At 40.3% G+C, this 12,843-nt stretch overlaps 1 protein-coding gene across 1 annotated transcript in view; it reads left to right on the top strand.

The window, feature by feature from the left end:
- Window positions 1–12,843, top strand: part of spock2 (SPARC (osteonectin), cwcv and kazal like domains proteoglycan 2) — a 31,546-nt gene that overhangs the window by 15,308 nt on the left and 3,395 nt on the right. Inside the window, exons 3-6 of the mRNA XM_042433798.1 lie at window positions 5,402–5,516; window positions 5,902–6,007; window positions 7,398–7,506; window positions 7,699–7,833. Coding sequence (XP_042289732.1) covers window positions 5,402–5,516; window positions 5,902–6,007; window positions 7,398–7,506; window positions 7,699–7,833 — 465 coding nt within the window. The remainder of the gene's footprint in view (window positions 1–5,401; window positions 5,517–5,901; window positions 6,008–7,397; window positions 7,507–7,698; window positions 7,834–12,843) is intronic.

The raw sequence follows: 12,843 nt of genomic DNA, 5'->3' as shown, positions 1-12,843 counted from the left end.
GAGGAAGCATTGAGATCTGATCGCTCAGACCATATTCAGAGGTGGTCTGGGCCACATATGGCCACATTCTTTTAGCAGTGTGTACTGAATGTGTCTTGGGCTACATTGAAGGACCATATTAAAGTCCAAAACAACAGGGGGGCTGGTGACCAGAGCAGAGAGTATGAAGTTAGCAGTATAGCTGTGAACATAGTGGTGCAATGTGTGTACAGTTTAGGCTATTTGTCGGTGAATAAATGCCACAACTCCTCAAGACCCAAGCCAAGATCCTGTGTTTTGCTTGAACACCTGCTGATTAAAGTGAAGGGGCATAGCCCTGAAGTTAGCAACCTGACCAGGCTCACTTAAGGTGGACTGACCTTTAAGGTTGACCAGTTATACGCATTTTAGTGGCAATCTCAGCCACTCCTAACAGAGAAATGTCTGGCTGCTGAGTCTCTCCCAAGTTTTACTCTCCTCTGCACCGCATTTGGTCTTTGCAAACAGAAATGATGTACCTGTTTAATTGCATATAGACTGGGAAAGTGCGATATGATCACAGGTGGTCAATCGAGATGCATATGGAGACCTATTCTAATGCCGGGTGTGAACTGACATATTTAGAGCTGTCCACTTGTGATCGGATCACCGGAGATGCTTGTTAATGCCAGGTGTGAACAGGGCCATAGACAGTCAACGCCAACAAGATGGAAATTTGCATTCAGGCACCGCATTGACTGACTCCACTTCAGCCAGCGCCGGGCTGAATGAGGTAGTAATTTGCAGTCGATTTCTACAGTCAATTCATCAATCAAGCAACTGGCTCTGCTCTGTGATTGAATCACCTCACTCTTGAGACAGTAAACACCGCAGGAGAACGGCTGTAATTTAGACTTGTAAGGACAAATAAGTGTACATGTACACACACACACACAAATACTCAAGTGTTTGTGTAGAGCACTCACAAAAGACCTGATCTTTTTATACGTACACAGTTAAGCCTACCTTGGTTTTCCAGAAGCTTATCTCAGCCAGAGAGGCAAGGTAAATGTGAATGGTGAACTTTCTGGCAAATCAATAGCTTCAGATCAATGGCAGACACTAGAGAGATAGGAAAACTCGCTGAGTCCTCACTCTACAAGGTCTAGAGTTTAACACTTCTTGAAGCTACTGATAGATATTGGTGTTTGAGTAGTGCACACACACAAATGATAGATTGCTATAAAATGCCTTGCTGAAGTCTACAAATGGTTGTCAAAACTCAAGACAATCAAGCTGCTCTTTCTTGGAAAATCCTGCCCTCTGCAAGACCTCTCTGTCGCTATTAACATATTTGTACTCTTCAGTATCACTAAATCAGATCCTTCCCCCTACAGTGAGTGTGCCTGCTCTTTTTACACATCTACATCTTCTGTCTGGACTACTACAACTCTCAACCTCCATAAACAGCCGCTACAATCCTCCAGACTGCCACTGCCCTTCTCACCTTCACACTCTGTAAATTTGCCCAGTGTCACCCTGTACCGCTCCCCCTCTACAGGCCACCTGGGGCTGCTTCTATCAAATTCAAAATCCCACATACAAGGCTGTGAAAGGATCAGCATGTTATTCTGACTCCAGCAGGGAGGCAACCCCCCACCCCCATCTATTTTGAACTAATCTTTTCAAGACATGCCTCACATCATCTTCTTGTTACTGAATCTCCTCTATTCATCATTCTCTAATTAGTCATCAAAATAAATCCCTCACATTTTATCTCTCTGTGGCTTGGGTTTTAGATGTTATTATATTCAGGAGACTTAAAGCTGCACTGACAAAAATAATAATGTGAGAGGGATGGTTTGAGACTTTGGTAAATATGCTTATTCACTCTCTTGCAGAGAGGAAGATGAGAAGATCGATACCACTCTCATGTCTGTATGCTAAATATGAAGCTACTGTAGAGCTAACAGGCGATTAGCTTAACTTAGCATTTAGACTAGAGGCAGGGAGAAACAACTAGGCTGGTTTTGTCAATAGCTTTGAAAAAAATCCACCTACCAGCATGTCTTAATTGTACTAGTTAACATGTTATCATTTTTGTTTCATCTGTACACAAACAGAAATATAGAGAGTTGCCAAGTTGTCTGCTGGTTGTAGCTTCATATTTAGCATAAAGACAAAAGCATGGCAACAATCTTTAACTCTCAGCAAGAAAGTAAATTCTCATAATTTCAAACTATTCCTTTAACAATGGATCAAATGGCTATTAATGCAAAAGGGGATCCTACAGATTCTGCAGTTCCCCTCAGCTCTACAGAGGTTTTTAGCATCTTATAGATGATTGTTTAGGTGTTACGGCCTGCAACCTTATTGTTTTGGTTCACACTCAGCAGCAACAGATCGCTGTATTAATTTACATTTACATTTTGTCATTTGGCAGACATAGTATAAATTCTCAAACTGACCAAGTTTTTGTTCTGTTTTTTTAAAATAATAAGATAAGTAATAAAGTAATAATAAGAAAAAACTGGAAGTACACAAGTGTATAAGAAATACCATATTCCGTAAAAATAAAAAAAGCTCTGATAAACTCACTGGATGCTGCCTGCCCAGCACCAAACAGCAACCAGACAAAGTTAGCATCTAGCTGGTGAACATATAGCGGAGCATTTAGCAGCTAATGAGCAAGATATTTCCCTCAGGCGTTGGTGGAGAAAACAGAGCTTAAAAGAGAGTGAATACTGGACTTACATTTACAATATTGCCAGAAACACAACTCCAAAATGTTGCTTGTTTGCTAGATGTGTAAATAAGCAACTGTTTGCCAATACATTCACCTCAACAACTTTACAAGGTGGTAATATGTCAGTGTTGTGTTTCAGCTTGTTGCTAACCTGACACACCAGATGGTTTGTTACATAGAACCATCTGAGTAGTCGTCCTTGGAAACTGTTTAGAAAAGGGTAGGCGCTTTCAAAAAAATACTTGGCAGGTGATTGGATGAACCATCTGTCTATCACCGTCTTACCTTGCTAGGCAGCTGGATTCATGAGATTACACGAGAATCCTCAAAGGACGCTGATTGGTTTAGACACAAGTGCATAACTTGAAGCCTGACAAGATGGAGTCTCACATGATCATGTGATGTTGTGATCTTGCGAATCCAGCTGCTTCTCAAGGTAAGTTTGTTGCCCCAAAGTGGCCCATTTAGTGGCACATTTATTAATGCAATTTTAATTTTAGACTTTCTTTTCTCCGTTCTGTGTCGTGTGTGTGTGTGTGTGTGTGTGTGTGTGTGTGTGTGTGTGTGTGTGTGTGTCACTGTGGGAAATGAAGCCTATTTTTTCATTTACTATTTTTCATTTACTGGACTAACAATTGTAGACAGCAGACACATGTTTGGGTTCACCATTAGAAGACAAGATCGCACTGATGATATTAGAGACTGAGTGCGTAAGTAGTAGATAAGAGGGTTGATGATGAGGATGTTGCCTGAGCTCTGCTTCCGTTATCCTCAATCTACAGGGATAAACCTCAATCTGGATTGGATTAGACTGAAGCACCGTGAGCCTAATTAGGAGAGGTTTATTTCTGCAGGCATTAGTCTAATACCGAAGGAGAGACTTTCGAAAAGTAAAAATGGAAGTCAGTGGGTGCATAGAGGGTTGAATAGAGAAAAAACACAAAGAAGAAGAGCAAGAATGCGAATACACACTGCAGCGGAGATATCTGATATGAAAAGAAGACAAAGGAATGTGAAAAAATGGAGGAAAGGTAGATTGATAGACATGATTGCGCAACGGGGGTTTCAGAAACAGAGAGGGAGAGAGTTCTCAGAAACACCAGATTGAGCTGCAAATCACAGTCAACCCAGAAATGGTTCCTGGACCACTGGGAGCCTGTTGCTATGGGAACATCATCATCACAGGCACTGCTTTAATCCGTGGAAGCCTGTTAAGTTAACATGAGGCTCAGGCAGCCACCTTATGCTTCTGTACTCACAACACAACGCTGTGCCAGCATTGTAGCCGCTCACCACTGACAAGATTTATTTACAAATATTTTGCTATTAGAAAGCAGGATTATCTGCTCTCTATTTGTATGCTGCTTCTTTCATTTCTTTGGCTTAAGTCTGGTTAAATAGGCATCGGATGGATTGCAAAAGACATAGTTTTGAATACTTGCCCCCCTGACTACTGCGCTGTATCCCCATTACTACTTTAATCTCCTTGTTCTTTGTGTCAGAAAGTATCTTAAGGGCTAATGCACCCTGATTCTGCTGATACACTGGTATGAAATAGATGGGGGGGGTCACACTTAAAAACCTGCAAGGAAAAGAAAGGCAGGCAGCAACAAAAGGAGAAGGTTAAAATGGAAAGGCAAAGACGGAGAGAAAAGCTAGGAGATGTGTGTGATACAGTACACTGAGATACTCTACACAATCAATGCCAACTGGGATAAGGGGCGACCAGAGAATAAGGCTCCACTGTTGACAGTCAAAATGGATGAGGAGTCTGCATCTGGGCGTTAATGCCTCTGAGCCTCACTGTTTCTCCCCAGCAGAGCAGTCAGTCAGTCAGTTATACAACCAGCTCAGCCATGACAGAGGGGTGTGTGTATTGTTTTGGATTTGCTTCTCAAATCAGATATCTGTTGGTTCGCTTCAATAATCCTGTGATGTAGGCAGCATTAATGTATTCAGCCAACGGAGAGGACAAGAGAGGAGAGCCTAAGCCCGACTGCTAAATCATAATAGTGCCATAAAACAGAATACAGTAAGAGCAGGCAGGGGATGAATGGATTCATGATTTACAAGTCACCTCTGTCACAGAGATGAAACCTGCTGTAATAGATTGTGAATAAGCTGTGTTCCGGTGTACTGTACTGATGGATAGTGTAGGTGAAAAAAGGCCGGAGGAGTTGAGGAGAATAGAGTGTGACATCCAGCTCAGGCTCCAGGAGGCCTGCTAGGAACAGACAGCTGTGACATATGAGTGTGTGTGCGGTGCTGACACATAGTCCAGCATTAGCTCCTAGCAAAGAGTGTGATGGATGGGGCTGGATGAGCTGGCCATGGAGGCTTTAGCCTACAGAGATGATATTACAAAACTCAAATATAAATATCACATATGCATTAAAAACTAACTAATCTACTTGATCCTCTTAGAAGTTATTTTCATTTTCATTTTCACAAATATGTTTTTTTTTACCCTCTATAAATCACAGAAGGCCTCGAGATGCAAATTTGTTGCAGTGTTAAACCAACAGTTGTACTGTAATATGTAAGACTCACTCAGGTTATGCGATGAAATAGGGAGGTTTGGGAATTGAGACCGGCAGGAAAAGGTAGAATGGAGGAGCAGAGAACGATAGAGGAAGAGGTATAAAGTGAATCAGTGAGGATACTGCAGTATACATCTCATTTTCTATTTTTTTCCAGATGTAGACACCACCAAGGATCCCTGTCAAAAGGTTAAGTGCAGCCGACACAAGGTGTGTATCGCCCAGGGCTACCAGAGAGCTGTGTGCGTCAACCGCAAGAAACTTGAACACAGGTGAGTGTGTGTAGCCCCTGCACAAGTACTGACTAACTAACTCCCAAAACACACAAATACCTGTAGTCAAAAATGCTTTCTGTTCAAGCACACTAACACAAGGTCAACACAACCAAGTTTACAGTCAGTGGCTTGTGCTGGTTCTGGGATGTGTTTCCCTGCTGGCTACAGTGGTCATAATAAAGCTTTGTTTGTGCATCAGTGCAGTACGACTGCCTGCTGTTTAATGATAAGCTAATACATTCAGGCAACATGGAGGACGGCTGTTTGCTAGACCTTCATGTTCAGGTTGGTGCTGCTCTGTCTGTACACAGAATTAGCAAACAGTTGCTGTCTCAGCTGGACTTAGTGAGGCTCAAGTGTTTGTGTGTCCTCTGTCCTGCAGACTCAAGCAGCCTGTGCTCAGGTCTCCTGATGGAAACTGTCAGCCCTGTCCCATCTCCTCCACTGGGCCTGTGTGCGGATCAGACGGACACAACTATGCTTCAAAGGTACACTGGAACAAATACATACTCATAGGGCTGGGCAATAATTCAGTGTTACAGGTTATCTGCTTTCAGTGGTGTGGTTATATCATGTTATCATTTAACATTTAACGACTGTTGTCCAATTTAATGATTCTAAGCCACCTGTAATTAAAAACTAGATAAAAGAAAGTTTTGTTTTGCACATTTGAAGTTTTTTATGATGTAAAGCATAACAACATGAACATAACTTGAAAAAGAACACAATTAATTGCATCTAACACAAATTTGATTGTTTTATATTATTTCTATCTATGTGATTTTACATACATTTACAATATTATGATATTCAATATAGCAGTAATGGAAAAATATTTCTATTAATAGCATGATACTGACTTTGAAAATATTGTCCAGCCCTATATATTTTATACCTACCTTATACCTAAATCAAATACAATCCTAAAAAGGATGAGTCAAGTATGAGAGGCTTATATTGAGGGGAAGACACCCCTTCTTCCCAAGGTGGAGATGGTATTAAATTATCCCCACTAAAATAGTTTGCTTGTAAATTAAATATATATATATATTATACTATTGTAAAGCTGCTCCAGTCAATCATTTTTATATAAACTGACTAACAAGCTTATATTTTTACTGTTAATCAAAGTAATGAACATTTATATCTCTCTGTAAATAGAAAAGAAATGAAGGTAGGTAAATAATCACTGGGAGTAGGTGGAGGGTGGAAATCATTGGCAGTGGAACTGCACAGCATCTCTCAGAATAAAAAAAGTGAAAATTATTCCCATGTACGTGTGGATTCCGCATCACACATGTTCTGTTATATATTGTATGCTTTGTAATTGGTTGTGGTAATAAAAATTGCTAAAATAGTCCTGACACCTATCAACAGATGTGCAGTGGAATACTACACAGTACATGTATAACAATATGTGCATCAGTCAGATGCTGGTACATCTGTTCACAGCTTTGACTCTGTTATATACGTGATAATATAATGTACTATTCGTTGTAGGGTAAATGGTGACGACACCTCATGCATTTAGAGCTGAGCAGTGTGAAGAAACTCTCAAGAGGTGCAGAGACAAAAAGCCATGATATATGGCCTCGGAAGGACCAACTGGTGGATTGTCGTGACAGAATCCCATGTGTTTATTGATTTATGCTTCGTCTTTTGGATCACTATTCCTGACCTTGTGTGCACATAGAGGTTGGAAAGCGCGTTCAGGAACAAGTCTCAAATTTGAATTAAGGCGTACAGTCGGTCACCTCATGAATATTTGATCTGTGTTGCAGCAATAACTCATTTTACCTCACCTTTGTGTCCCCTTGTCGATATTGCTGGTGTGTGTTTGTGTTTCAATGCACTTATGTGTATGTGTTTGCGTTGCAGTGCAAGCTGGAGCAGCAGGCGTGTCTTACAGGGAAGGATCTTACTCTGAAGTGTTCAGGTCTGTGTCCTTGTCCAACTGCTGCCCCTACTTCCAAGGAGAGTAATCATGGTAAGATTGAACATACACAATAACCATGACAAAAAGTAATCTGGGCAAATATATTAAATATGAATTCACCAGTAATAACTAGAATACGAGGTTCCCTATCACTCGTTTTCATTGTGTCTCACAGACATACACAATGACAACAATCATCGTGCAACAAATATCGTATTCTTCCTCTCCCTGTGGCCTCCACAGATAGCTGTACCGGACAGGATCTGGCTGATCTTGGGGAGCGTCTGAGGGACTGGTTCCAGCTACTGCAGAGCAATGCCAAGCAGAACAACAACAGCAAGCCCGGGGCCAGAACCACTACAGCCAGCACCACATCAGGTTAGAGCTACTACTTAATGAATCCCAACTGTATTAAGAGGGAGTTACAATACTTTAGTTACATCATATTATACCTCAGTCTAGAAGCACAGGTGCTAATACTTTTGGTAGTTTTGGCACAAATACCCATTGGTGCCCTGGAATTAAATAAACTCTGGCGGCCTTTCACATGGTATTTTCTGCCTCAGGACATAGCAGCCATGTGAGGACATGTGACCTGCAGACAAGATGGCTGCTTAGCTCAATTGCTCTTGCCAATTTTTCATCAACTTTTATCAATAATCCAGTGATTATTGCTGGAGGTGATGAGGGCTCATCGTATAGAACCAGAACACAGTACTGGGGGGTCCTGCACATTTATCTGCAAGATGCTATGCTACACAGAGAATGACCAAATCCTGAAGGCGGCCAGATCTCTCAGGTTGAGGTCATCAGCAGAGCAATCCGCTTTGTAGCTGTCTATAGTAACTACACAATTAAATGGCACCGCTCATTCTCCCAAGCGATGGAGTCAGCAAGGAAACTTGGGTTCACTCCATTCCTGATCTACCTTGCCAGACTGAAGCTGTCTCATGGATCAGAAGTCCACCTCTTCAAGACATAAGCAGAGGCTGACGACTTCCTCATCACTCAGACCCAACAGACTGACGAAGTAAAACTCACAACTGGATATCTGTTTTACAAAAGATGGGACCTCAGAATATGGAAGCATTGTTTTATACCACAGAAAAATCTCAGGACATACTTAACTTCATTACATAGGCTACCTGTCTCACCAAGGTTTGCTGTTTATCTCATGTTAGTTTCACGTTTTTACGTGGTAAATAATTTCAATGGGCTCTAATCTTGATCGATAACCTTTTGTGAGGTGGTGGTGTGATAGCCAGCTTTCTCAGATCAGGTGCCCAGTTGGTGGGCATTTGGTTAGTGGCTGTTGCTACCTCGTTGTATAATGTTAGATGTTTTTTTTAGATTTTGGATCTCCACAGTTCTGATTATTGTACATCTGCAGGAATATAATAACTTGCCTAGTCTTATTTGTAATTATGACTATACTACATGTGACTAGGTGGAATATAAACAACCTAAATGGCCGCATTAAACACTCAATATGTCTAGATTGACTTAAAAGGCACAGGATAGATGTGTCTTTTGTTCAAGTGTCACACTTAAAGCATTCTTATAAGCACCAATTGGCAAACTGACACTACTATACTGCAACTGCAGCCACATTCAATTCCACAAGTCGCAGTGCCTTAGTGTTGTTGAGACACAGTCTATCCTTCACAGTAATTGAAAGCTGTGCAAGTGAAGGTAGCTGAACTGCCTACATTAAAACAAATATTTATGGGCAGAAAATTGTATTTCTTTGTTTATACATCCCAAACCATTAAACCATGAACGCTATCCTTGATCCCTTACTTGACAGATAAAGTGTACCACCACAGCATACTCATCCCTCTACAGTAGCATTCCAAGGTCTGATTAGTGATTTCAGTCTCACAGATTTATTTAGAGCTGTAAGCCCTTCTTGAAGGCAATATAGTTTCTATTCAGAGAGACATAAAACCTATTCAAGGATAGATTATTAACTGGCTTCTGTGACTTTATTTTCTCAAATTCATTCAGCTGTGATTTTACATAACCCTTTATCTGACCATGGTGTTATTACTTCACAGTTTACGCCAGCCAATACTCCTACCAAGGTTACAAGATTGTGCTTTAACACCATGTTACTTAAAAACAATTATTATTGTGAACATTTCAGAAATACTTTTTTCTTAGAGAATGCCGACTAAGTTGAGGATCCTCAAGTCCTATGGGGTGCAATTAAAGGATTTGTAAGAAACACAGTTTCCTTTGCTTCTCACCTTAATCAAACAAGACTGGGCAAAATAAATACACTTGAGAAAGATTTGCAAAAGCTGAAACATGACCAGCAAGGGGTTGGTTTTACTGAGAATTGGAAAAAGGGAATTGATTCAGTCTGAGTGAACCTGAGTAATCTATTAAGAACAAGGGCTGAATTCCAAATGCATAGGACAAGAAGAACTTATTATTTTAATGGTTCAAAACCAAGTCTCCCTCTGCTCTAAGTTTGGAGAAATGTGAAAAATATTCAAACATCATGGCTATTAGCTCAGAGCAGAAGTTAATTACTTAGAAATAAATGCAGAGTTTCGCTTATTTTATTCTGAGCTACAGATCTGAAATAACATTACATAGAGCTAAATGTGAATCTTTTTACAATATTTAAAACTTCCCGTTCTCACTCAAGAGGATGCTGAGTGCCTTGGAGAACCAATCACTCTGACTGAATTGAAAAATGCCATGGCTGGAATGAAAAAAGGCAAATTGCCAGGATGGGATGAGTTTTAGCTCACCTTTTGGGAGGAGCTGGGACAATACTTTTTAGCCATGATTCATGGATCTATTGATGTAGGTGCCTTTTTCAATGACATGAATTCTGCTCTAATTGCTGTATCGCCCAAGCCCAACAAGGACATCACGAAACGCAGCAATTACAGACCATTATCTATCCTTAATGCCGAAATAAAAAATTTTGCCTGGATCTTAGCCTTCCGCTTAGAACCCCATATAACAAAATTAATTCATTGCAATCAGACAGGTTTAATGAACAAATGGCTTGCATCTGACAACATTCAGCAACTACTCAATGTAATTCATACTGCCAAAGATATAACTTCCCCATGTGCTGTGTTGAGCCTTGATGCAGAAAAGGCTTTCGATAGGCTAGAATGGGACTACTTATGGAGACCTTGCAACGTTTTCCATTGGGTTCCAATTTCATTAAACTAATTCAATTATTATATAATAACCCATCTGCAATGACAAACACTAATGGCATTATATCAACCAAGGTTACCTTATCGCACTCTTGTCAACAGGGCTGCCCTTTAAGCTTTCCTATTTGTTTTATCACTAGAGCCCTTCACTCAGAAAATTTGTCAACACCCGTCTATCACCCCCATCAACTTCAATAATACCACTCATTCCATATCGTTGTATGCTGATGACATATTGTTATACTTTGACAAAGCTGCCACCTCAGTACCTCATATTTTAGATACTTAAGAAGAATTTGGTTTCCTGTCCAGTTATAAAATTAACTGGACAAAACCATCATTATTTCCATAAAACTCAGAATTGAATCCTATTAGGGTTAAAATGAAATCTTTAGCTAATTTATTTGGGGTGGGAGACGGCCATGCATAAAGCTGACAGCTTTCCAACATCACAAATCAGAGGGTGGTCTTTTAGTTCCTAACTTAAAACGTATTTTTTGATCATTTGTCTTGAGACCATTATCAGATTGGGTTAATTCTGATTCTGTTGCTTGTTGGAAACCTGTAGAGGGTAATTTAGCATACCCACATAGTTTGGAAGATCTGATTTACTCTGCTGTCCCTTTGGAAGCTAAACTACAGCTTGGCCCCATAATGAGTTTCCTTTTGTCAGTATGGCGTCTTGCTGAGAAGGAATCTAACAGTACATGTAAATGGTATCTTAATAGCCCAATCTTCAATAACTACTGTATTCTCTTCTCACTGTGGGGGTCCCAGTCACATACCCAGCCTGGAGTACTAAAGGTGTCCATACTTTGCCAACATTTACAATGAGAAAGGACTCCCCAACGTTAGTGATCTCATCCTTTTTTCTGTATCTCCAACTGTGATTATAGAAGAAACCATACGGAGTGCCATGAAACACTCCATTTAACACCCATCCCTTGCACTCCATTTTGGACAACAATGGGCATAAAAGAGGTTTGGTATCTCAACTATATTGGCCCTTCCGGATTACTTCCTATAAAGCTCTCTCCACTATACACATATGGACTAAGGATCTGAAGCACTACATTGGAGAGGATCCACTTGACTGAATCAGCAGATTCATTTCAACTATATTCAGGGGACTCCCTCACTCCAAGGTGCCCAGATGGACTTACAGGTTCTTACATGGCATGTGTATTGGGAATGCAAGGATGTAAGGCTTTTTTTGGGTGAGGTTTGTGATCCTCTGCTGGATGTAGCTGTGCCATGCTCTCCCACTGTGCTACTCTTAAATGATACCTCCTCATTAAAATTAACTTTGAATAGACGTAACGGGCATCACTGCTGCCAAAAAGCATACACTTACAAAAGCTCAATGGATTAACACATATATAGATATAATTAATATGGAGCTATGAGTGGCAAGAATGCATGGTGCTGGAGCTAGTACTATTTCAGCATGGCAAGTGATGGCAGAGAAAATCAAAGAATTGCTGTAATCACCATTTCTATCTATTGCTAAATTTTGGGTCCTTGTGTCCTGCAAAATGTTGTTGTTGTTGTTTTTATTGTTATTGTTTGTTTGTATGTATCTGATGCAAAAGAGCAATAAAAAAGTTGATTGCAAAATTACATAACAGCCATAACCAGCAATAAGTGTATCATGCAGTGAGTGCAATTGGAAAAGCAAAAGGAAGTCCAACAAGAAAAATTAAGTTCTCACAAATTCAGTTTTATGTTCTGTTGGTGTTTTATCCACCCACGTGTTATCAAGCTCTCACTGGATAAATCTAGCAACAACTTTCTGGATATCAAAGGTGTTTGAAAACAGTAAGAGGGCTGGAAACTCAAAAACTCTTGGGTGGATGCATCGAGATTATGTTGCATCACTTACAGGAGCATGCTGTGCTTCAAAGCAACAGGAAGTGAGACTCAGGATCTGGTTGGCAGCAAGTTGATGCCTGATAAGCGTCAAGTCTTAACCAAAATTTAAAGTCTGAGGTTGAAAATTCTCTTAATGGGTTGAGATAAGTTGTAATTTATAATACTGTTTTCATTCATTTTTTGAACCCATCATGTGTGAAGAAAATGATGAATAGAGTGGATTTACATTGGGAACAAGAAATATTTCTGAGCACACTGGCATGGTTTCATTTTCCATTTGTGCAGCTGGCCCCTGATAAAAAATTAATGTTTGTTTATTTGTCTATCTTTG

This window comes from Thunnus maccoyii, chromosome 14 (genome assembly GCF_910596095.1).
Source record: "Thunnus maccoyii chromosome 14, fThuMac1.1, whole genome shotgun sequence".
Classification (NCBI taxonomy): Eukaryota; Metazoa; Chordata; class Actinopteri; order Scombriformes; family Scombridae; genus Thunnus; species Thunnus maccoyii.
This window is presented reverse-complemented; position numbering and strand designations above follow the sequence as displayed.